The sequence below is a fragment of the Amia ocellicauda genome, chromosome 3 (genome assembly GCF_036373705.1).
Source record: "Amia ocellicauda isolate fAmiCal2 chromosome 3, fAmiCal2.hap1, whole genome shotgun sequence".
In the NCBI taxonomy this organism is placed as follows: Eukaryota; Metazoa; Chordata; class Actinopteri; order Amiiformes; family Amiidae; genus Amia; species Amia ocellicauda.
Genome location: NC_089852.1, coordinates 1,032,419 through 1,055,004, shown reverse-complemented (window position 1 = coordinate 1,055,004; position 22,586 = coordinate 1,032,419). Strand labels below are relative to the sequence as shown.

Genomic DNA, 22,586 nt, shown 5'->3' with positions numbered 1-22,586 from the left:
GTGTGTGAGTGTGTCTGTGTGTGTCTTTGTGTGTGTGTCTGTGTCTCTGTGTCTGTGTGTGTCTTTGTGTGTGTGTCTGTGTCTCTGTGTGTGTGTGTGTCAGTGTGTCTGTGTGTGTCTTTGTGTGTGTGTCTGTGTCTCTGTGTGTGTGTGTGTCAGTGTGTCTGTGTCTGTGTGTGTCTTTGAGTGAGCAGGTGTGCGAGTCTGTGCGAGTCTCTCACCACAATGAACAGGGCAGCACTCTCTCCCAGTGGCACACGTACATCATTTTAATACTTTAGACTTTTTAAGAAAATACAATTTGCTCATAGATTCCACCCTGTAACACAAACGTCACTGTCCACTCATTCGCTCTAAAATGAGAAAATATGCTGTCCCAGGACCCCTGCAAGAAAAAGCCAGTCAGTGCGTCTGTCTGTCAGCGCCACCGGGGGAGAGGGAGATGCTCACAGACACACAGATACACATGTACACAAACACGCTCACAGACACACACAGACACACATGTTGACACACACGCTCACAGACACACATGTTCACACACACGCTCACAGACACACAGATACACAAGTACACAAACACGCTCACAGACACACATGTACACACACACGCTCACAGACACACAGATACACATGTACACACACACGCTCAGACACACAGACACACATGTACACACACACGCTCACAGACACACAGATACACATGTACACAAACACGCTCACAGACACACACAGACACACATGTACACACACACGCTCACAGACACACATGTACACACACACGCTCACAGACACACATGTACACACACACGCTCACAGACACACAGATACACATGTACACACACATGCTCACAGACACACAGATACACATGTACACACACACGCTCACAGACACACAGATACACATGTACACACACACGCTCACAGACACATACAGACACACAGACACACATGTACACACACACAGATACACAGATACACACTCGCTCTCACGGGGGCGGACAGACGCACAGACGGAGGCGTCAGTGTTGCTCTGCGGTCAGTGTGTTACTGTTAGTGTTGCTTGTGTAACAGTGTCAGCCTCGTCACAGGCTTCTGTACCGACCAGACGGAGGAGAGAGGGATGAGGGGAGGAGAGGAGATGGATGCTATTTCCATCCTGTCCCTTCCTCCCATCCCTCTCTCCCTCCTCCCATCACTCCCTCCTGTCCTCTTCTCCCTCCCATCCCTCTCTCTCTCTCTCTCTTAGTGCCCGTGCTCGGTCTCGGTCTCAGAGACCTGAGGGAATTCTCTGAATATCTCCTGGACGATCAGTTTGTCCATGCGCTGCACGGCCGCCACGCCTCCCTTCCCACCCTTCTTCCCCGTCTCCTGCTCCTCCTCTTCCTCCCCTTCCTCCTCTTCCTCCCCGAGGATGCGGCGCAGCGCCCCCCGCAGGTCGTCCAGGCGGTGCCGGTGCTCCAGGTAGTCTGTGGAGCGTATGATGGCGTGCATCAGAGACAGGTACTCCATCCGCAGCTACAGAGAGACAGGACATGTCAGTGTGTCTCAGTACTCAGTGGTATTCACAGAATGTTTCAGGGTTTGTCTCTGTGTCCCTCAAGTGTGTGTCCCTCAGCGTGTCTCCCTCAAGTGTGTGCATCCCGCAGCGTGCGTCTCCCTCAGTGTGTCTCCCTCAAGTGTGTGTCCCCCTCAGCGTGCGTGTTCCTCAAGTGTGTGTCCCCCTCAGCGCGCGTGTTCCTCAAGTGTGTGTCCCCCTCAGCGTGCGTGTTCCTCAAGTGTGTGTCCCCCTCAGCATGTGTCTCTCAAGTGTGTGTCAGTACTGGCAGTTTCTCAGTGTGTCCAGGCCCGTCCCGCCCCTCACCTTGTCCCCGGGGGACAGGTCGGCGATGTGCCGCACTGCGATGTCGATCATCACCATCATGTCTGTGCGGTAGAAGACGGAGGCAGTGTCCCGGGAGGACAACATGTCCTGCAGGAACTTGAGCACCGCGTGGGGGGGGGCGGGGGCATGGCCGAACACACACACAGGGTCGTCTGGGGGGGACAGTGTGCAGGGAGGTCAAGTACAGTATCACACCGCTCAGTGCAGTACAGTGCAGTAGTGCAGCATTAGAATGCAGTAGACTGCAGTATTACAGCAGTAGAGTGCAGTGTTACAGCAGTCGAGTGCAGTAGTGCAGCAAGTGCAGTAGTAGAGTGCAGTAGTGCAGGAAGTGCAGTATTACAGCAGTAGAGTGCAGTAGTGCAGTATTACAGCAGTAGAGTGCAGTATTACAGCAGTAGAGTGCAGTAGTGCAGCAGTAGAGTGCAGTATTACAGTGTTCTCTCACCTCCTCTGTTCAGCAGCAGCAGGATCTTCTCGGTCAGGATCTTGACGTTGTGTTTCTTGACCAGCGTCTGCATGATCACATTACTGTCCGGCACTGAGGGGGAGGAGGAGAGAGGGAGAGAGAGAGAGAGTGTCAGGTCTTTCCTCCACTGTCCTCTCCCCCCCACACCTCCAGCCCCTCTCTCCCTCTGTACCCCCCAACACTCCTCTCTCCCCCACCCTCTCACCGGTGAAGTGCAGGTTGAAGGCCAGCAGCAGGTTGATGCACAGGTCTGGCAGCTGCTCCGCCTCATCGCACGGCAGCCCCTCCTCCACCACGGCCAGCAGGAAGTGGACAAACGTGCCATTCAGGTGCTCTGAGGACAGATGCGCGGACAGGACCGTCATAAGACAGGGATGGACAGACAGACAGAGAGAGAGACAGACAGACAGAGAGAGAGACAGACGGTGTGGCTCAGGTTACCGTAGTGGTGGTAAGGAGGGGGCTCCCCCATGGAGAAGACCATGGCCAGGACCAGAGCGGAGTAGCACATCTTCTGGTGATCTGGAGAGAGAGAGAGAGAGAGAGACGTAACCCAGTCTGTAGTGAGGGTCAGCGCACACACAGGTCTTCCCCTCAGCCCCACTGATCTACCCCTCTCTCCTCCCTCTCTCCTCCCCCTCACCTTGCGTGTCTGTCTGCATGTCCCGGGCCAGCTCCATGGGCAGGATGGAGTTGAGCAGCGTTGAGATGAGCGAGGCGTCCAGCGCACACAGCGCCCCGAACACCTTGAGCAGCAGCAGCCTGAGGGTGGCGCGGTGCTCCTGCAACACAACACACATTTACACACACACACACACACACACACACACGCAGTTAGAGTGCCGACAGCTCAGCGCACACAGACTCACTCACACACTTGCACACACACTAACAACGCAGGCATAGTGCCCATAGCTCAGCACACACACTCGCACACAGACACACTCACTCACACACAGACACACTCACACACTCACACGCGCACAGACACACTCACACGCAGGCACAGTGCCCACAGCTCAGCACACACACTCACACACTCACTCGCACACAGACACACTCACACGCACACAGACACACTCACTCACACACTTGCACACACACTAACAACGCAGGCATAGTGCCCATAGCTCAGCACACTCACTCGCACACAGACACACTCACACGCACACAGACACACTCACTCGCACACAGACACACTCACACGCACACAGACACACTCACACGCAGGCACAGTGCCCACAGCTCAGCACACACACTCACACACTAACTCGCACACAGACACACTCACTCGCACACAGACACACTCACACGCACACAGACACACTCACACGCAGGCACAGTGCCCACAGCTCAGCACACACACTCACACACTAACTCGCACACAGACACACTCACTCGCACACAGACACACTCACACGCAGGCACAGTGCCCACAGCTCAGCACACACAGACTCACCATCTGGTAGTACGTCACCAAAGACACGACTGGCTCGAACTGGTTCTTCTTGCACATCCTCTTACACACCTCGGGGTCGGCGTCTGTCTGCGAGGCGTGGGGCACAGGGTCAGGGTGAACAGTGCAGTACAGGGGAACTCCTGCGTTTGTGTCACTAGGTCGCTGTCTCTGTGCGTCTGTCCGTCTGTCTGTGGGTCACTGTCTCTGTGCGTCTGTACGTCTGTCTGTGGGTCGCTGTCTCTGTGCGTCTGTCCGTCTGTCTGTGGGTCACTGTCTCTGTGCGTCTGTCTGTCTGTAAGTCACTGTCTCTGTGCGTCTGTCCGTCTGTCTGTGGGTCGCTGTCTCTGTGTGGTCTGTCCGTCTGTCTGTGGGTCACTGTCTCTGTGTGGTCTGTCCGTCTGTCCGTGGGTCACTGTCTCTGTGTGGTCTGTCCGTCTGTCCGTGGGTCACTGTCTCTGTGCGTCTGTCCGTGGGTCACTGTCTCTGTGCGTCTGTCCATCTGTCTGTGGGTCACTGTCTCTGGGTGTCTGTCCATCTGTCTGTGGGTCACTGTCTCTGGGCGTCTGTCCGTCTGTCTGTGGGTCACTGTCTCTGTGCGTCTGTCCGTCTGTCTGTGGGTCACTGTCTCTGTGCGTCTGTCCGTCTGTCTGTGGGTCACTGTCTCTGTGCGTCTATCTGTCTGTGGGTCACTGTCTCTGTGCATCTGTCTGTCTGTCTGTCTGTGGGTCACTGTCTCTGTGCGTCTGTCTGTGGGTCACTGTCTCTGTGCGTCTGTCCGTCTGTCTGTGGGTCACTGTCTCTGTGCGTCTGTCTGTCTGTCTGTCTGTGGGTCACTGTCTCTGGGCGTCTGTCTGTCTGTCTGTCTGTGGGTCACTGTCTCTGGGCGTCTGTCTGTCTGTCTGTCTGTGGGTCACTGTCTCTGGGCGTCTGTCTGTCTGTCTGTGGGTCACTGTCTCTGGGCGTCTGTCTGTAAGTCACTGTCTCTGTGCGTCTGTCCGTCTGTCTGTGGGTCACTGTCTCTGTGCGTCTGTCTGTCTGTCTGTGAGTCACTGTCTCTGGGCGTCTGTCCGTCTGTCTGTGGGTCACTGTGTGCGTGTCTCTCTGTCTCACCAGTATCTGCAGCAGCTCCTCCAGGTAGCAGGCGATCAGGGCCTGGTCCTCGTACAGAGCCCAGCTGCGCTGCTGCGCGTCGTCCTTGTGCCGGGCCAGGTCTGTGAAGATCACCTGCAGCCGCTGCTCGTCCTGACACAGCTGCCCCCGTGGCAGCCCGGCCCCCGCGTCCTGGGGCAAGAGGGAGGGAGAGAGAAAGTGTCAGCCTGTCAGTGTCCCAGGGTCTCAGATCCCTATTGTCTCTGCGTCTGTCTCAGTGCAGTGCGTCTTTTGGAGTCTCTATCAAGGTGTCCCACTCGCTCTGTCTCTCCCAGTCACTCTCGTAACTCTCCGTCACTCCCTCTCTCTCGGTTTCTCACCTGGCTCTGCAGCAGTGAGAGGAGGACCTGCTCCATGGCATCGGCGATGTGTGGGATGGCGGTCTGCAGGTGTCCCACGACGGTCCCCACAGCGACGCGCGACAGCTCGTAACTCAGCTGGGTGTTCCGCCGCACCAGCTCCACAAGCTCCGCCCCGATGCTGTCGGACACGCCCCCCGACGCCCCCTTCCGTGTGCGGCTGGGGCTGTGGGAGGGGCAGGGGATGGGGCTGCGGGAGGCCATGGGCGGGGCCAGGCTGGCCTCCGACTCAGACGAGGCCTCGGAGGGGCGCTGGGGGGAGGGAGACGGAGACTGGGGCTGGGGGTCAGCCTGCTTCTTGGGCAGGGGGGGCTGGGGGGCCGGGGCCGGGCCAGGCGGGGCCGGGGCGGGGCCTCTGGCACGGCTGGGCACCGGGGGGGGCGTGGCCGTCAGGCTGGGGAGGCTGGTCTCCGAGGATGCGGGGGAGTGTGTGGAGCCTGACTCCAGGGAGCCAGAGCTGAGCGAGGGGGAGGGTGCGGTGCTGACGGGGAGGGCGGAGCTAGTGCCAATGGAGGAGGTCCTGGACGGCACCTCGGGTTCTGAGAGAGAGAGAGAGAGGGAGAGTGGGAGAGAGAAAGAAAGGGGGAGAGTATTACACCTCATAGGACTGCACTGTAGAGAGTTTCGCAGACACACACGGACAGATGGACAGACCTGGCCGGCGGGGGCCCCTGCGTTTCTCTGGGGGTGGGGGGGTGATGGGGGCCGCTCGGCGGGGCTGGGGGGGCACCTGCAGGGGAGACAGACAGACGCACAGACAGACACGCGTCAGTGCCAAGACCCGCAGTGTCAGTGTGCGAGGGTGTCAGTTCTGGGTAAGAGTGAGTGTCAGTGTGTCAGTTCTCAGTGTATATGCACGTCAGCATGACATTGTATTAAGTAATCTGTGTCTGAGTGCATCAGTGCATCAATATCTCAGTGCGTCATTGTTTCAGTGCGTCAGTGTCTCAGTGCCTCAGTGCTCAGATGTGTCCATGCATCAGTGTACAGTGTCTCAGTGCGTCAGGCTGTCAGTGTCCCCGTGTCTCCACGTCTCCACTCCACCTGGTACAGCTCCTCGTCCCCACGGCCCGAGTCCAGGCTGCCGGCGATCGGCTCGCTGGCCTGCCGCCCGTAGGCCCGGCTCATCCCATTGGGCGGGTGGGCGTGGCTGAGCGCGAGGTCACTGGTGGAGGAGGGCAGCACACGCGTGTGATTGACGGGGGGCGGGCTCCTCCGAGAGAGAGTCTCTTTCCTGTGATGAATCAGCTTCCTGCGCAGACAGGTGGAGCCCCATGTGGTATAGATATAGATATAGATCTACACTGCTTTTTTACTAAAGGACTGGGGCCTGGGAGGAGGGTCAGTACTGATGGGGAGGAGGCAGTTAAAGCACACAAGAGCCTGGGAGGAGGGTCAGTAGAGGTGGGGAGGATGCAGTGAAAGTGCACAGGAGCCTAGGAGGAGGGTCAGTACAGATGGGGAGGAGGCAGTTACAGTGCACAGGGGCCTGGGAGGAGGGTCAGTACAGATGGGGAGGCAGTTTAATGCACAGGGGCCTGGGAGGAGGGTCAGTACAGATGGGGAGGCAGTTTAATGCACAGGGGCCTGGGAGGAGGGTCAGCAGAGATGGGGAGGAAGCAGGGGCGACTCACTGCAGCACGTCTCTCTGCTCCAGGTTGTACTTGCCCCCATTGCTCATGGCGGCATTGTGGATGGCCTCGATGGCCCGGTCTATGGACTGCAGCACCTCGTCATGCTCCGGGGTCTGAGAGGGAGAGGGAGATTATTGATGTTTACAAAATATTTGATTGAAAAAAAAAATTACAAAACAATTTGTAAAGAATGTACAGGGAGGGGAAGAGTGAGCTAGACAGAGAGGGAGAGGGAGAGAGTGAGAGTGTAGGGGGAGATTCTGTGCTGTTCATTAAGGTCAGTAGAATTATATAGATGTCTAATAGACACAGAAAGACAACACAGACACACAACACAGGCTGCAGAGTCTCAGTGCCTGTCTACCCCACAAACTGGCGCTCTGACCATCCCCCGCCCCCCCTCCACTGCCCTGCAGGTCCTCCTGGCCCCCCAGCTCTGCACATCCTGCTCCTAGATCATCTCAAATCCTCAGAGGAAGGAACTGCTGTCAGAGAAGGAAACTCAACAGCAGAAAAACACACACAAATAGACACACAGATAAACTCGCTGGCCTTCGCTGTCCCCCATCATCTCTTTCTCTCTCGCTCTTTCACACTTCCCTTGTGTGTCCCCCTCACACACACACACCAGTGTGTCCGTAGGGAGAACCCCCCCGCCCTGTGTCAGCAGTCTCAGCACAGTAACAGCTGCATTCAAATCTCTGCCCCCACGCAGACTGATGTGCATTCTGCATTCTGCAAAAACACTAACAGCTCAGACCCACACTTCACCATCTTAATATGATCAAAAACTATTATAATATATTAATAATAATAGCAGTCTCAGTCTCCTGTCACCCCCCTTGGAGACTTTCAGTTCTGTATTTTAAATGTATAACACTGTCTCCCTTTATGGTGTGTAGTTTAATTGAAATGCACGAGGCACCAAGACAACAAAATATGAAAACTGTTCAAGAGGGTGTCGACTTTCTATGACACACACTGTACACACTGTACATATGTGTACATTGCTGATACACACTGCGTACACACACAACAAATGGGCACCGCTAACAGACAAGGCATATCTACACACAGCCTGCTACCCCCTGGTGAGACACGCCGACACATACAGTGTACGCCCGGCTGACACGGCTCGTGTAACTCACACCGCGGAGACGCAGGGCCTGTAGCGACCGAGACACATTGACAGTGACTCTGTGTCTCGGTCGCTGCAGGCCCTGTGTCTCCGCGCCGCGGTGGTGTGAGAGAACAGACAGAGTACAGAAGACCAGGCGATGACACAGCTTGTGGACACGCGACCCAGCTGCTGTGCTGAGCTTACATAAGGGCCGCAGGCCAGAAGGACACACAGCACACAACGCACCGCAGCCGGGACAGATGTCGGCCCAGAATAACGCAGCAGAAATAGAAACTCTGCAGTGATTAGATTATACTGTTGTGTCGCTTTAATTTCTCTCCCACTCTCAGCTGGTCTGGCTCTCTGGTTCACCCCCTGAGGGCTCGAGTCAGCGAATCTCCCAATTGGATCTCTGCCTCTCTCCTCCCCCGGCAGTGCAGTGTGGACCTCGTTAGCTGATTAATTAATCAGTCAATTATCCTTCCCTGATAGAAATAGAACAGACTGAGCTGTGCGTCACAGCAGCTGGCCCGCACTGCTCACACCCAGAACCCAAGAACTCCCCCAGCCGGGCCCCAGAAAACACACACCTCTGCCGCACTACAGGGGCGGTACTGGCCCAGGGAGGTTTGGACGCCTTTATTATCCTGCACTGTCCAGACTGTTCTGTATTAGTCCAGCCCAGTCCTGTCACATCCACTTAATTAAATCCCAGAACAGTCCAGTCCAGTACAAATCCAGTAGTTCATGACACTCCAGAAAACCACCAAGTCCAGTCTGGTCCGGTACAGCTGTTGTATTATAGTTCAGTAAAGGAAAGTCCAGTCCAGTCCAGTCCAGTCCATTCTAGTCCAGTGCATTGCAGTACAGTGCACAACAGAACACTGCAGTCTCCCTGCGGTCCAGTCTCCAGTCTCATTGGGGACGGAGTCTGGTCTGCAGGGGGGTGTAGCAGGGGGAGCAGCTGCTGGAGTCTCAATGCCCCCATTGTGAGGGAGCACAGCACAACCCACACAAGAGCTTCTCACACACACACAGGGCACCGGTCCAATCTGGGCCAGATAAATATATTAATTACTTAATTAATGAACAACCGACAACCAACCGACCGAGCGACCGACCAACAGAAGAGACCATGAGGGGAATTGTGCAGTTTTCATCATCATCCTTATTAGGCAGACAGCGTCTCGGCAGCTCTGGGTAACGCAGTCAGAGCGCAGCGAGAACAAAACAAAACAACAACACAACACTCGGGGAGCCCAGCCAGCCTCCCACCCCCACACTCTCTGTCTGCCTCGCTTTCTCTCTCCTGTGAAATTATCATCCCTGTCTCAGCTCTTCACAGACGGATTAAAGGAATCGGTTGCCAGAGGAGGACTGTGTAATTGAATCCCTGCCTAAATAAACAAACAAACAAACCTGATTGTCTTGTGAAGGGCTGGCTGTGTGTGTGTGTGTGTGTGTGCGTGTGCGTGTCATCAGTAAGAGGACAGGCAGACCCCTCTCTTTCTTGACGCCTGAATCTTAATATTTATTGATGCACCCTCGTCATCATCACCTTCATCAGTCCCTGTGTTTGAGCTGCTAGTTGAAGTCCCCAGGCGTCTCCCCTCATCTCCCCCCCAGTGTCCCTCACCCCGGCACAGTTTCTCATCTCTCTCTCACTGTCTCTCAAACACACACACTCACTCTGTGCGGTGTGGTACAGTGCCGTGCTGTGCGGTTGTGCGGTGCAGTGAGGTGTTGTGCTATACGGTGTGGTGCGGTTGTGCAGTCGAGTATTGTGTGGTGGGGTGCAGTATTGTGTGGTGGGGTGCAGTATTGTGCGGTGTGGTGCAGTGTGGTGTGGTGGGGTGCAGTATTGTGCGGTGTGGTGCAGTATTGTGTGGTGGGGTGCAGTGTGATGTGGTGGGGTGGGGTGCAGTATTGTGTGGTGGGGTGCAGTATTGTGTGGTGGGGTGCAGTGTGGTGTGGTGGGGTGGGGTGCAGTATTGTGTGGTGGGGTGCAGTGTGGTGTGGTGGGGTGCAGTATTGTGTGGTGGGGTGCAGTATTGTGCAGTATTTTGCGGTGTGGTGCAGTGTGGTGTGGTGGGGTGCAGTATTGTGTGGTGGGGTGCAGTATTGTGTGGTGGGGTGCAGTGTGGTGTGGTGGGGTGGGGTGCAGTATTGTGCGGTGTGGTGCAGTGCAGTGCAGAACAGCACAATACAGCAGATGATCATTTCAATGCATTTCAGTGCACGACTCCTCAGAGCTGTCTGACCATCGGCTCACAATGACTATTCTCAACACACAGGAAGTGAGCATGGGGGTCTCTGTACAGGGTGCTGGGGTGGGGGTCTCTGTACAGGCTGCTGGGGTGGGGGTCTCTGTACAGGGTGCTGGGGTGGGGGTCTCTGTACAGGGTGCTGGGGTGGGGTGCAGCTCTGCCTGGGGGGGCTGCTGATGGTTATGAGACAAGGTCACGTATCTCTGTCAGCAGGGACCATTGACAGCTGATGTCAAGACCAGTTTCAACAACAACACCAACACAATAATAATCATAATTGCCTTGAAGGCAAATACTGAATCAAAAGTGCCGATAAGATGGATTTTATGACAGAATCATATTAAGAGCCATTTTCATCAATTACAGATTACATTCATAACAACGCATTTACTTATTTAATTCGGGTTTGTTATGAGCTGCACCCCCCCTGGACTGCAATCAAATCTGGACCGTCTCCCTCTCCCTCCCTCCCTCCCTCCCTCTCCGGACAGTCCGTGGGTTGGGTCGGTTCGGGTCGGCTCAGTCCGGTACCGCGGGCTCCTACCTGGATCTTCTCGATGTAGGAGGCGGGGATGTAGCCGCTCTCCCCCGAGCTGGACCGGGACCCGAGCCACCAGTGCTGGTTGCTGCGCTCCAGGATCAGGAAGGTCTCTCCGGCGGAGAAGCGCAGGGAGTTGGGCTCCGGGGAGCGGAACGAGTGCAGAGAGCGGTACATGGCGGGCCGGACCGGCCGAGTGTCTTCCCCGCCCTGAGAGCAGTCTGGTATGACCTGCCACACTGCGTCGTCTCTGCTCTGCTCCCTGTTCAATCTCTCTCTCTCTCTCTCTCTCTCTCTCTCTCTCTCTCTCTCAGCTGTTCTCCCGCACGGATCCCTCCGTCCGCCGCGCTGGTAAACACTGCAGGGGGCGCGCACGCACGGCGACACTGGCGCGCACGCCCCCGTCTCCTCCGCAGCGCGCAGGCGCGTCTCAGTGAAGGCTCGGTCCCGCCGGCGTCGTGAGCGCGCATCGGTCACCACTCAGAGAACATAAGACAGTGTCCAAACCAGAGGAGGCCATTCACCCCATTCACCCCATTCACCCCATCGAGCTCGGGGACTGGGGAGTTTGTTCAGATTGAGACGCCTCTCTGTGTGAAGAAGTGTCTGCTGTTTTCTGTCTTGAATGCCTTGAAGCCCAATTTCCATTTGTGTCCCGGGTGCGTGTGTCGCTGCTGATCTGGAAAAGCTCCTCTGGTTTGATGTGGTCGATGCCCTTCATGATTTTGAAGACTTGAATCAAGTCCCCACGTAGTCTCCTCTGTTCCAGGGTGAAAAGGTTCAGGTCCTCAGTCTCTCAGTAGGACATTCCCTTCAGACCTGGAATAAGTCTGGTTGCTCTCCTCTGAACTGCCTCTAGAGCAGCGATATCTTTCTTGAAGTGTGGAGCCCAGAACTGTCCACAGTATCCAGATGAGGAACTAGTGCATTGTACAGTCTGAACATCACTGCCCTCAATTCTGCACTTTTGACAATATACCCTAACATCCTGTTTGCCTTTTTTATTGCTTCCCCACATTGTTTGGATGGAGTAAGTGAGGAGTCCACATAGACTCCTAGGTCTTTCTCATGCGTTACTTCATCTAGATCTGTTCCTCCCATAGTGTAATTATACTGGACATTTTTGTTACCTGCATGTATTACCTTGCACTTGTCCACATTGAATTTCATCTGCCAGGTGTCGCACACAACTGAATATTATCTAAGTAGACCTACAAGTGAGTTCTTTAAAAAAAAAAAAATTTTAATACTTATTTATTGATAGTGTTTTTGTTTTAAGTGGTAGCCATATTGTCCCATCAACACAGAGCATACTATTAAAATGCCAGTGGAAAGTGATTCAAGAATATAGAATATTTACATTTATGTACTTAATATTATTATTATTTCTTTCTTTCTTAGCAGACGCCCTTGTCCAGGGTGACTTACAAAATAAATATAAAGTGCTAGTAATAGATAAATAGAAAGCAGATGGATACACTAATATAAGGGACAATATGGGGATATTTTATCCAATTAAAATGGTCTTTTTAAAAGGCTGAGTAGTAGTGTAGTTTAGTAATAGTACTGTATGGAGGTTACAGTGTGATAGTGTGTCACTCACTCGTTCCTGTAATACATTCAAAAAGTAAATACATACGTTCGTTAATAGTACTATTATAACATACAAGTGTATTCATTATATTATTTTAAAAATCAATAATAATAGAACTGAAAAACGACAATAATAAGAAGCCAGAGTCCCGTAATTGTTTTCCTTGACGGAGGAAAAACGCATTAGCCTCATCTGGTCGCATGTCACAAGCGGCTCGCCGTACCAAGACACAGACCGGCATACAGCTCTGTGATTGGCCAGCTGATCCCGCATGTGTCCCATGTGGACGGAATCCGAGAGGGCAGGGGAGCACGAAATGAAGCAGCAGAGACAATAACAATAAACACACGTGTATATCGCTATAAATAAATGACACGGTTTCTGCGGAGGAAGGCGCTGTCGGAGCGGATCTGGATTCTGACTGTTACCCGGAAGTACGTGCGTTTAGCGCAGCGTCCCTGACCTGCCGTCCATCGCGGCGGCGCGGCCGGTGTGGAGACGCACGTAAAGCGGTTTGACTTTAGACCAGTAAACATAACGACAGTTACCCGCGCTAATGTGTGTATAAACATCAAAACCGCCCCAGTGTATGCATTCAAGTGGCCGCATATATCAATCGGTGGTATCTAAATCCTAGCAGTGCGAAAAGTCTCTTATTGCATATTCACACGCTGCCGAAAATGGCACGGGCGCTGCGTGGGATTCTGGGAAATGTAGTCTGGGTGCTGCCCAGTTTGTAGTACGAGAGAATGACGTCCAGCATCGTCTTTTTCTCTCTCTTTCTCGCTCAGCCCCAGGGAGTGAGGGATGGAGTCGCCCGCACTGATTGCCCCGGTCACTGCACTGGAGTTCCTGGGGGAGGAATACCTGCTCTCAGGTGAGGCAAGGAGGCAGGTGTGCAACCCACTCATTCATTCATTCATTCATTCATTCATTCTTTCAACAGAAGTAGTTTTGACTTACATTGACAAAAGACAAAAGATTGTTTTTAAAAAAAAAAGACTTAAAAAAAATGAATTTTAACTGTTTTTAAAGATTTAGTTGATTTTAAAAGCACTAGTTTGGGTATTTGGTTGGTTTTGTTCAGTTTTTTTCTTTTGTCAAATACATTGGCCGTTTGGTTATAATTTTAAATGCATCGGACTGTTTTGGTTTGTTTTTTATTTTATCGTTTTATTTCTTTTTTGCTTTGTCCGGTGCATTTTCAGTTAATTTCAATGTATTTGACCTTTTTGTTGGTTTGCAGTTTTGCTTTAATCACAAGTTTGTTTTATTGTTTTATGCACTTCATGTTCATGTATTCTGTTTACATTAATCACTTAAGATTTTACATTTTTTAAGTGATTTTAGAATATTGATTTTAACAAATTTTAAATCACGAGAATTAAAATTAGTTTTGAATGTTTTTATCTGTATTGTAAAATACTTTACCAAATAAAATAGTATTTTACATTGACAAAAGGAAAATTGAAAAAGGTTCAAAAGTGTGTCTGTCTGTGTGTGTGTTACAGGTGAGGGTCCAATCCTCTCAGCGTTCAGCCTGAAGACAGCCAGCCTCGCCCCCTCAGTGCCTTATGCCAAACTGAGCGTGCTCAGAAACCACCGCATCCATGGCATCCGCCCGGCGCCATGGCCCCGGGCCAGGAGAGCAGGCGAGGCAGAGTGGGAACCAGGAGATGCCAGGGCTGGACAGGTGTCTCCGCCAGCCCCCCCCCAGGAGGAGAGACTGGGGCGCGTGACCAAGCCAGAACTGGGGCAGGGAGACCCAGAACACACACAAGGGTCCGGGCCTCAGGGGGAGGGTGCAGGACGGGGAGGAGTGCTGCTGGCGGTGTTCGGGGGCAAGGCAGTGAGCGTGGTGGAGCTGAGCGAGGGGAGGAGTGCGGGAGGAGGAGGAGGAAAGATGGAGAGTATTGGAAGGGTGTGTGAGGAGGAGGGAGGGAGCAGGTTGAGTGGGGCAGGAGGAGAAGCAGAGATGTGCAAGAGGGGGAACGGGCGGGACGGTGCCAGGCTGGCGGAGCTGTGCCCGCTGTGGGAGCTGCAGGACTGGGTTTGGGAGGCGTGCTGGCTGGAGGATAGCCGGTACCTGGCAGTGGTTCTGGCCCACAACGCGGCGGTTCTGTTGGACCCTTGGGCTCAGGTGGTCTTGGCCCAGGCCCAGTGCCAGGAGGGCTGCCTGCTGTACTCCGCCCTGCTCACCGGGCCCAGCTGGGCCGGCCTGGTTCTGGTGGGAGGGACAGTGTTCAACCAGGTGGTGCTGTGGAGACCTGGGGGAGGAGGAGGAGGAGGAGAGGGGGAGAGATGTGGAGAGGGAGGGAGTAGGAGGGAGGAGGCTGGGCCGTGCCAGGTGGAGCGGCGCCTGCGGGGTCACGGCGGGGTCATCTTCGGCCTGGCGCATGGTGGGGTGGGGGGGCGGTGGCTGGCCTCGGCCTCAGATGACCGCAGCGTGCGCCTGTGGGGGGTCGGGGCGCTGGGCGGGGCGGCGGGCTGCGGGGTGGAGGAGGCGCCCTGCCTGCGGGTTCTGTACGGACACCAGGCCCGGGTCTTCACCGTCCGGCTCACCCCGACCGGACGGCTGGTCAGTGCCGGGGAGGACTCCCTCTGCCTGCTGTGGGACGGGCGCCGCGGCAAGGTGGCCCGGAGGCTGAAAGGGCACCGCACGGGCGGGGTGCGGGCGCTGGCAGTCAGCGGAGGCGGGTGGGTGGCGACCGGAGGGGCGGACGGAGGGATTTGGCTGTGGAGGATCGGAGGGGAGGGAGAGGGAGAGGGAGAGGAGGAGGAGATGGGGACCAAGAGGGAGGAGGGAAAGACAGAGGGATGCGGAGAGAGAGACAGCGAGACAGAGGGAGAGAGACCCATCTCTAGCCCCGCCCCCAGCCCCTCTCGCTCGCTCTGTGACCTACGTTTCCAGGGCCGGGGGGCTCCCAAGATTGTGCGGTTGGTGCAGGGGGGGGCAGGGGCAGAACCGCAGGTCGTAGTGCTGACGGATGAGGGGGGGCTGTACCTCCACACCGGGGAGGCGGTGGGGGGCTGGCAGCAGCTGGGAGGGGCACAGGAGGACCGTGATTTCCAGTCGTACAGTGTGATGGAGCTGAGCGAGGGGGAGGCAGACGGAGGAGAGGGGGTGCTGTGTGCGGTCGGGAGCCTGGGGGGCAAAGTGCGAGTGTTTCCTCTCTTCCAGCCAGGGGGCACCGTAGAGCTCCGGGCCGGCTGCGGCAAGATACACAGCCTGCACTGGGCCAGGCAGACAGGGAGGGACACAGGGAGGGGGAGGTGGCAGCTGTTTGCGTCGGGGGCGGAGGGGCTGGTGTACCGCTGGGAGGTGTGTGTGATGGAGGGGGAGGGGGAGGATGATAGAGAGAGGGAGCAGGCAGGAGACGAGGAGAGGGAGAGAGAGGGAGGTAGGAGAGATGGATGGAGGGAAGGACAGATAGACGGAGAAGGGGAGGGCGAGGGGCAGCTCAGCGTGGCTCCCCTCTGCCCGTTCCTGCTGCCCCTGTGCGCAAAACGCTGGCTGACCACAGTGGAGCCCCTACAGGGGGCGCTGTGGGCCTGTGGAGACAGGAGGGGGTCAGTGCTGCTGTACAGGGACAGGAGAGAGGGGGAGAGGGAGAGGAGGGAGAAGGAGGATGCAAAGTGGCTAGTTGAGAGGGAGGTTTTGGGAGAGGTAAAGGGGAAGAGAGAACAGCTGGGGCAGGGAGGAGTAGAGAAGGATAGACTGAAGGAGAGAGACGGGGAGGGGGAGGGGGAGGGGGATGGGGATGGTAATAGCGCGCTGGGCCCGGTCTCGGTTCTGTTCGGGCTGCATGGCAAGCAGGGGGTCACCTCTCTGTCGTGCCGGGGGGAGCTGCTGTACAGCACGGGTCGGGACGGCTGTATCAGAGCACTGGGACTCTGGAGAGGGGGAGTGAGGGATGAGAGGGAGGGGAGGGAGGAGGCCCTGGAGGTTCTGCGCGCCCAGCGAGCCTGCCGGGGAATGGACTGGGTAGAGAGGGTTCTGTTCCTGGAAGAAGAGGAGGAAGAGGAGCTGACAGAGGGAGAGAAGGAATGGAGAGAGATGGATGGTCTTGGGGTGGGAGGAGGGGAGAGGGTGAGTGTGCAGGGAAGCAGGCGGAGCAATAGAGGGGGAGGAGGAGCCGAGGCGCTGCTGGAAAGAGGGCGAGAGGAGGGTGGAGGGGAGAGCAGAGCAGTGGGGCAGGGAGGGGGCAGGTTCCTGGTGATGGGGTTCCAGTCAGTGGATTTCGTGGTGTGGGACCCCGTCCGGCTGGAGAGGCTGCTGTCCGTGCGCTGCGGGGGGGGGCACCGCTCCTGGGGACACTGCAGACCCCCCAGGACGGACGGCCGGGACCTGTCCTTCGTCTTCGTGAAGCAGGGCGCCGTGTTCCTGTCCCGGGGGCGTGGCAGGGGTGGGTTCGAGAGGCCCCGGGAGCTGAAGGCAGGGCTGCACGGCCGGGGGGTGGGCTGCGTGTGCCGCCTGGGCCGGGTCGGGGGGGGAGGAGGTGGGCCCGGGTGGGAGGTGCTGGTTACCGGGGGGGAGGACACAGCGCTGAGCGTGCTGGGGCTGCGGCCACTCTGTGGGACAGTCACCGTGCTGGCGGTCATCACGGACCACCTGTCCAGCGTGCGAGCTCTGGCCACGGTCCCTGAGAGAGCCAGAGAGGGAGGGGGAGACAGACAGACGGATGGACTGACAGACGGACAGATGGTCAGCCCCGCAGCCTCCTGCTTCTCCACATTGCTCTTCTCTGCTGGGGGGCGGGCCCAGCTGCAGTGCTACCAGCTGCTGATTGGCTTGGACAGGCGGAAAGGGACCCCTTCCTGTCAGGTGATCCAGGTGGCGGGCCACCGATTGGCTGAGCAGTGGGAGAGGCGGCGGAACCGACACAAGACGGTCAAAATGGACCCAGAGACCAGGTAAGGGGGAAGGTTTGGGGTTGGGTGGGGTGCTGCAAGTGTTTTGTTCTGGTGTGGTGGGGGGGAGGTCTAACAGTGACCCTGAAACTAAGAATACATTTGTCATCTTATTCCACATGTTAAAAGTGGCATAAAATATATACATTTCTACTGCAGTGCAGCTGTTCACCAGCAGAGGGCAGAGTGTCCCCACAAAGACCTACACTTCACTCCGTACTCATGTTAGCACAGTTTGTACACCGATCAGCCATAACATTATGGCCACTGACAGGTGAAGTGAATAACACTGATAATCTCGTTATCATGGCACCTGTCAGTGGGTGGGATATATTAGGCAGCAAGTGAACATTTTGTCCTCAAAGTTGATGTGTTAGAAGCAGGAAAAATGGGCAGCGTAAGGATCTGAGCGACTTTGACAAGGGCCAAATTGTGATGGCTAGACGACTGGGTCAGAGCATCTCCAAAACTGCAGCTCTTGTGGGGTGTTCCCGGTCTGCAGTGGTCAGTACCTATCAAAAGTGTCCAAGGAAGGAAAAGCGGTGAACCGGCGACAGGGTCATGGACGGCCAAGGCTCACTGATGCATGTGGGGAGTGAAGGCTGGCCCGTGTGGTCCGATCCAACAGACGAGCTACTGTAGCTCAAATTGCTGAAAAAGTGAATGCTGGTTCTGATAGAAAGGTGTCAGAACACACAGTGCATCACAGTTTGTTGCGTATGGGGCTGCGTAGCCACAGACCAGTCAGGCTGCCCATGCTGACCCCTGTCCACTGCCGAAAGCACCTACAATGGGTACGTGAGCATCAGAACTGGACCACGGAGCAATGGAAGAAGGCGGCCTGGTCTGATGAATCACGGGTTCAAGGTGTTGACTTGGCCTCCAAATTCCCCAGATCTCAATCCAATCGAGCATCTGTGGGATGTGCTGGACAAACAAGTCCGATCCATGGAGGCCCCACCTCGCAACTTACAGGACTTTAAGGATCTGCTGCTAACGTCTTGGTGCCAGATACCACAGCACACCTTCAGAGGTCTAGTGGAGTCCATGCCTCGATGGGTCCGGGCTGTTTTGGCGGCAAAAGGGGGACCTACACAATATTAGGCAGGTGGTCATAATGTTATGTCTGATCGGTGTATGTGTGTGTAATATATATGTACTGAAGTGTATAATTTGTCAGTTTTAGTAGTTTTTTTCCTTTTTACAGTAAATACACTTGCATGTAACGCATGAGAAAGACCTAGGAGTCTATGTGGACTCCTCACTTTCTCCATCCAAACAATGTGTTTGCAATAAAAAAGCAATAAAGCAATAAGCAATAAAAAAGGCAAACACAATGCTAGGGTATATTGTCAAAAGTGTTGAATTGAGAACAAGGGCAGTGATGTTCAGACTGTACAATGCACTAGTTAGAGCTCATCTGGATACTGTGGACAGTTCTGGGCTCCACACTTCAAGAAAGATATCGCTGCTCTAGAGGCAGTTCAGAGGAGAGCAACCAGACTTATTCCAGGTCTGAAGGGAATGTCCTACTGAGAGACTGAGGACCTGAACCTTTTCACCCTGGAACAGAGGAGACTACGTGGGGACTTGATCCAAGTCTTCAGCATCATGAAAGGCATCGAGCACATCAAACCAGAGGAGCTTTTCCAGATCAGCAGGGACACACGCACCCGGGGACACAAATGGAAATTGGGCTTCAAGGCATTCAAGACAGAAAACAGGAGACACTTCTTCACACAGAGAGGCGTCACAATCTGAACAAACTCCCCAGTGATGTGGCTGAAGAGACAATTTGGGAACATTCAAAAACAGACTGGATAGGATCCTTGATCACTTAGTTATTAATGGACACCAAACGAGGACGATGGGGCGAATGGGCTCCTCTCGACTGGACACTTTCTCATGTTCTTATGTTCTTATGTAATGTCGGTGTTCTGATTGGCTGCTCTGTTCCCTGGCAGGTACATGTCGCTGGCAGTGGTGTATGCTGGGACAGGTGTGGGGCAGGCAGTCCTCCTGGCCGCAGGCTGCAGTGACGGAGCAGTGAGGTGAGACTGGGAGACCTGGGGACACGGGGGTCACTGGGCTGTTCCTTTAATCTGTGGATAAAAATGTGGTTAAAAGTGAAAGTACAACCTCTTTCCCTCTCTCTCCAGGTTGTTCTCTCTGGGTCTGTCCCCCCGGCGGCTGGATCTGGTTTGGGAGTCATTTCACCACCAGCGCTGTGTGCTCTCTGTCGCCCCCTACAGCCACTGCAGTGCCCTGGGCAGCAGGTAAGGCTGAGTGCAGGATGGGAGTGGAGTGGGGTGGGGTGGGTTAATATATGTAGCTCCAGTACAGCAGGGCTCTCTCGCTCTCTCTTCCAGGAGGCAGTTCCTATGCAGCGCTGCCACAGACGGGCGGATCGCAGTGTGGGACCTCACTGAGGTAGTGGTGGGGGGCAGCTGGCTCTCTGCGTCCCCCCGGTGCCAGGGTCAGTATTGCAGTGCAGAGCCTGCAGGGCTCTGAGTGTCTCTGTGCTGCTCCGTGTCTGTCTCACTGTCTCTCTCTGTCTCAGGTTGTCTCTGTACCTCAAGACATGCAGCACTTGTCTGTCTCTGTGTCCATTTGTTTCTCAGCATCTCTCACAGTGTCTGTCTCTCCCTGTGTTTCTGTGTCTCTATCTTTGTCTGTCAGTCATTGTGTCTCTCTCTCATTCTCTCTGTCTGTGTCCATCTCTCTCACTCTGTATCTCACACATTTGTTTCTCTCCCCCTCTCTCTCTGTGTCCATTTGTGTCCCTGTTTCTCAACGTCTCTCTCAGTGTCTGTCTCTCTCTGTCTATATCTGTGTCTGTCAATCTTTCAGTGTCTCTCTTTCTCTTTGTCCATCTGTCCCACTCTGAATCTCACATGTTTGTGTCTCTCCCTCTCTCTGTCTGCGTGTGTCCGTCTCTGCAGGTTTGCTCCCCAGCCTCTGTGTTCGGGCTCACCAGAGTGGGGTGAACAGCCTGGCAGTGTGGGAGGTGGGGGGGCGGCTGCAGCTGGCCAGCGGGGGGGACGACGGCAGCCTGACGGTCAGCACCATCGGTGTGCAGTACCCACCCGGGGACACAGAGGGGGCCCACAGCCACAGCGCCGTCTCCCTGACCCTGGACGGCCAGACTTCCGTCCCCTGCGCCCATGCCGCCCCGCTGACCGCCCTGCAACTCCTGACACCCGACCTCCTGGCCACGACGTCAGCGGACCAGAGGCTGCTGCTGTGGGGGCTGGGCGGGGGCGGCGGGGTAGCGGGGGCCCTGCGCTGGGGGGCGGGGCAGCTCTGCCACGTGGCGGACGCGGCCAGCCTGGAGGTGTGGGGCGAGGGGGAGGGCGAGGGCGGCCGCTGGCTGGCGGTGTGCGGTCAGGGGCTACAACTGCTCAGAGTGCCCCTCTGCGAGCTGGACCGGCTGCAGAGAGAGGTTGGGGGGGCAGTGAGAAGCCAGTTTTGTAGAGGATCGGGGTGTACGGATTGAGAACATACAGACACTGACACACAGACACACACACAGCTCAAAGGCAAATCCACCTTCCCGGTGTTCACAGGGCACTGTATTAAATATATATATTCCAGTCCATTTCAATGTAAAATAAAGAGATTTTTTGTTAAAGAAAAGTGTATTCCTTGTGAGATTATTTTTCTTTGATGCCATATAGCTGAGTGTTACTGTGTGTGTGTCTGTCTGTCTGTCTGTCTGTGTGTTTGTATCTGTGTGCGTCTTTTCTGTGTGTGTCTGTCACTGTGTTTGTATCTGTCTGTGTGTGCGTTTGTGTACATTTGTATCTGTGCGTCTGTCTGCATGTTTGTATCTGTCTGTGTGTGTCTGTGTCTATGTTTGTTTTTTCTGTCTATGTGCGAGCTTCTGTCTGCATGTGTGTGTGGGGGAGGCACAGGGGGCTCAAATGTGAAAACAATAATTCACATCTGCAGGAACAGCAGTCTTCAGAGCAGCACTGCCAGGCCAGGCACAGAGATGAATATTTGATGTTGTGTCAGGTGTCCTATTGTCCCGCAGCCTGAGCACCGGTGAGTCTGTCACTCTCCACTGACCCAGGGGCTGAGCTGGGCCTCCACGAGAGAGAGAGAGAGAGAGAGAGAGAGAGAGAGAGAGAGAGAGAGAGAGAGAGAGAGAGAGAGAGAGAGAGAAGGACTGCAGAACAGTGTGCTTGTCCTCTGTGTCCTCTGTGTGAGTGAGAGTTTGTGTGTCGGCTCAGGGCGCTGCTTCTGCCGATCAGGAAAGAGAAGGAACTGCACTGGACTCTGAAAGACGAGAGAGAGGGAGAGGAGAGGGAGTGGAGCTGGTGGTGGGGGGCTATTTTGGGAGAGAGGGGACTCTCTTTTGGGATGCAGTATCTGACCCCCAGGGGGGCCAAGGAGGGGGCGAGAGACGGGGGGACCCCCAGGACCTCCGCGCTGCTCAGGAGAGCGCGCTCACAACAGGACACCCCCGCCCACGGGAACGACGCCCCCGGAGAGGTGAGCAGACTGGCCCACTGCCCCCTAACGCTTGACTTGTGCATCTGTGTCTCTGTGTACATGCTCGGGCGTCATACGCAGATGTTGGCGTAGGTGTCTACCCACATACTTGCACGCATGGATAGGGGTCAGTGTCGCATTTACACACTGCAATCTACAGGAAACGAAGAAGGAACACAGAACACTTTTCAGAAACTACAGAAACTACACACTCACACAAATTGCCATAGCGCATCCTGTATGTGCACATCTATATTGTCTTGCTAGTGCTGGCTAGAGACTTAACACTAGAACCGCCATTACCGCTTTTTGTGCGGCTTTTTCAATTCAAAAGTAAATCTCTCTGAGTCTGTGAATTTCTCACGCATGTCCGTTCTTGTATGTCACTACATATTTGAATTAAATACATATATGGCGTTTCAGCTGTAAACTCCTCAACTTAATAAGTTATAAACACTTTCTCCTCCAACCACGGGACCAGCAGTTTATGCAGTAGGCTATACTGAATATAATATAGCCCACAATCTGGTCTTTGTAATAGAATTCGTAATTGTGAAAGATTTATAATCATGCTGATTGGTGAAACAAGCCATTTTCTACATGTCATATATTCATCATTATCATTATGTACTGTATTAGATTTGCACCTGCTATAGCTCTCGTCTGATCAGCTCAGAGTTTCTAACTGTCCTGTGGAATTCAGTC

General features: G+C 54.9%; 2 protein-coding genes across 3 annotated transcripts; one reads left to right on the top strand and one right to left on the bottom strand.

Annotated features, from left to right (window-relative positions):
* Nucleotides 1-248: 248 nt before the first annotated feature.
* Nucleotides 249-11,251, bottom strand: nckipsd (NCK interacting protein with SH3 domain). 2 transcript variants are annotated; one of them, XM_066697583.1, is made up of 13 exons: nucleotides 10,886-11,250; nucleotides 6,955-7,067; nucleotides 6,365-6,572; nucleotides 5,975-6,050; nucleotides 5,282-5,859; nucleotides 4,923-5,093; nucleotides 3,813-3,899; nucleotides 2,997-3,135; nucleotides 2,795-2,875; nucleotides 2,559-2,687; nucleotides 2,333-2,425; nucleotides 1,864-2,036; nucleotides 249-1,517 (listed from the first exon to the last, which is right to left on the bottom strand). In XM_066697583.1, the coding sequence occupies exons 1-13, from the start codon at nucleotides 11,054-11,056 to the stop codon at nucleotides 1,245-1,247; spliced, it is 2,292 nt and encodes a 763-aa protein (XP_066553680.1). In that variant the 5' UTR covers nucleotides 11,057-11,250; the 3' UTR covers nucleotides 249-1,244. The 2 variants fall into 2 exon arrangements, with proteins under 2 accessions (XP_066553680.1, XP_066553682.1); XM_066697585.1 differs by lacking the exon at nucleotides 1,864-2,036 and having other exon boundaries at nucleotides 10,886-11,251.
* Nucleotides 11,252-12,729: 1,478 nt separating this feature from the next.
* On the top strand, nucleotides 12,730-21,020 carry wdr6 (WD repeat domain 6). The gene is made up of 8 exons (XM_066697582.1): nucleotides 12,730-12,907; nucleotides 13,265-13,350; nucleotides 13,985-15,267; nucleotides 15,367-17,387; nucleotides 19,349-19,435; nucleotides 19,544-19,660; nucleotides 19,754-19,860; nucleotides 20,327-21,020. The coding sequence occupies exons 2-8, from the start codon at nucleotides 13,281-13,283 to the stop codon at nucleotides 20,878-20,880; spliced, it is 4,239 nt and encodes a 1,412-aa protein (XP_066553679.1). The 5' UTR covers nucleotides 12,730-12,907; nucleotides 13,265-13,280; the 3' UTR covers nucleotides 20,881-21,020.
* The last annotated feature ends 1,566 nt before the right edge of the window (nucleotides 21,021-22,586 follow it).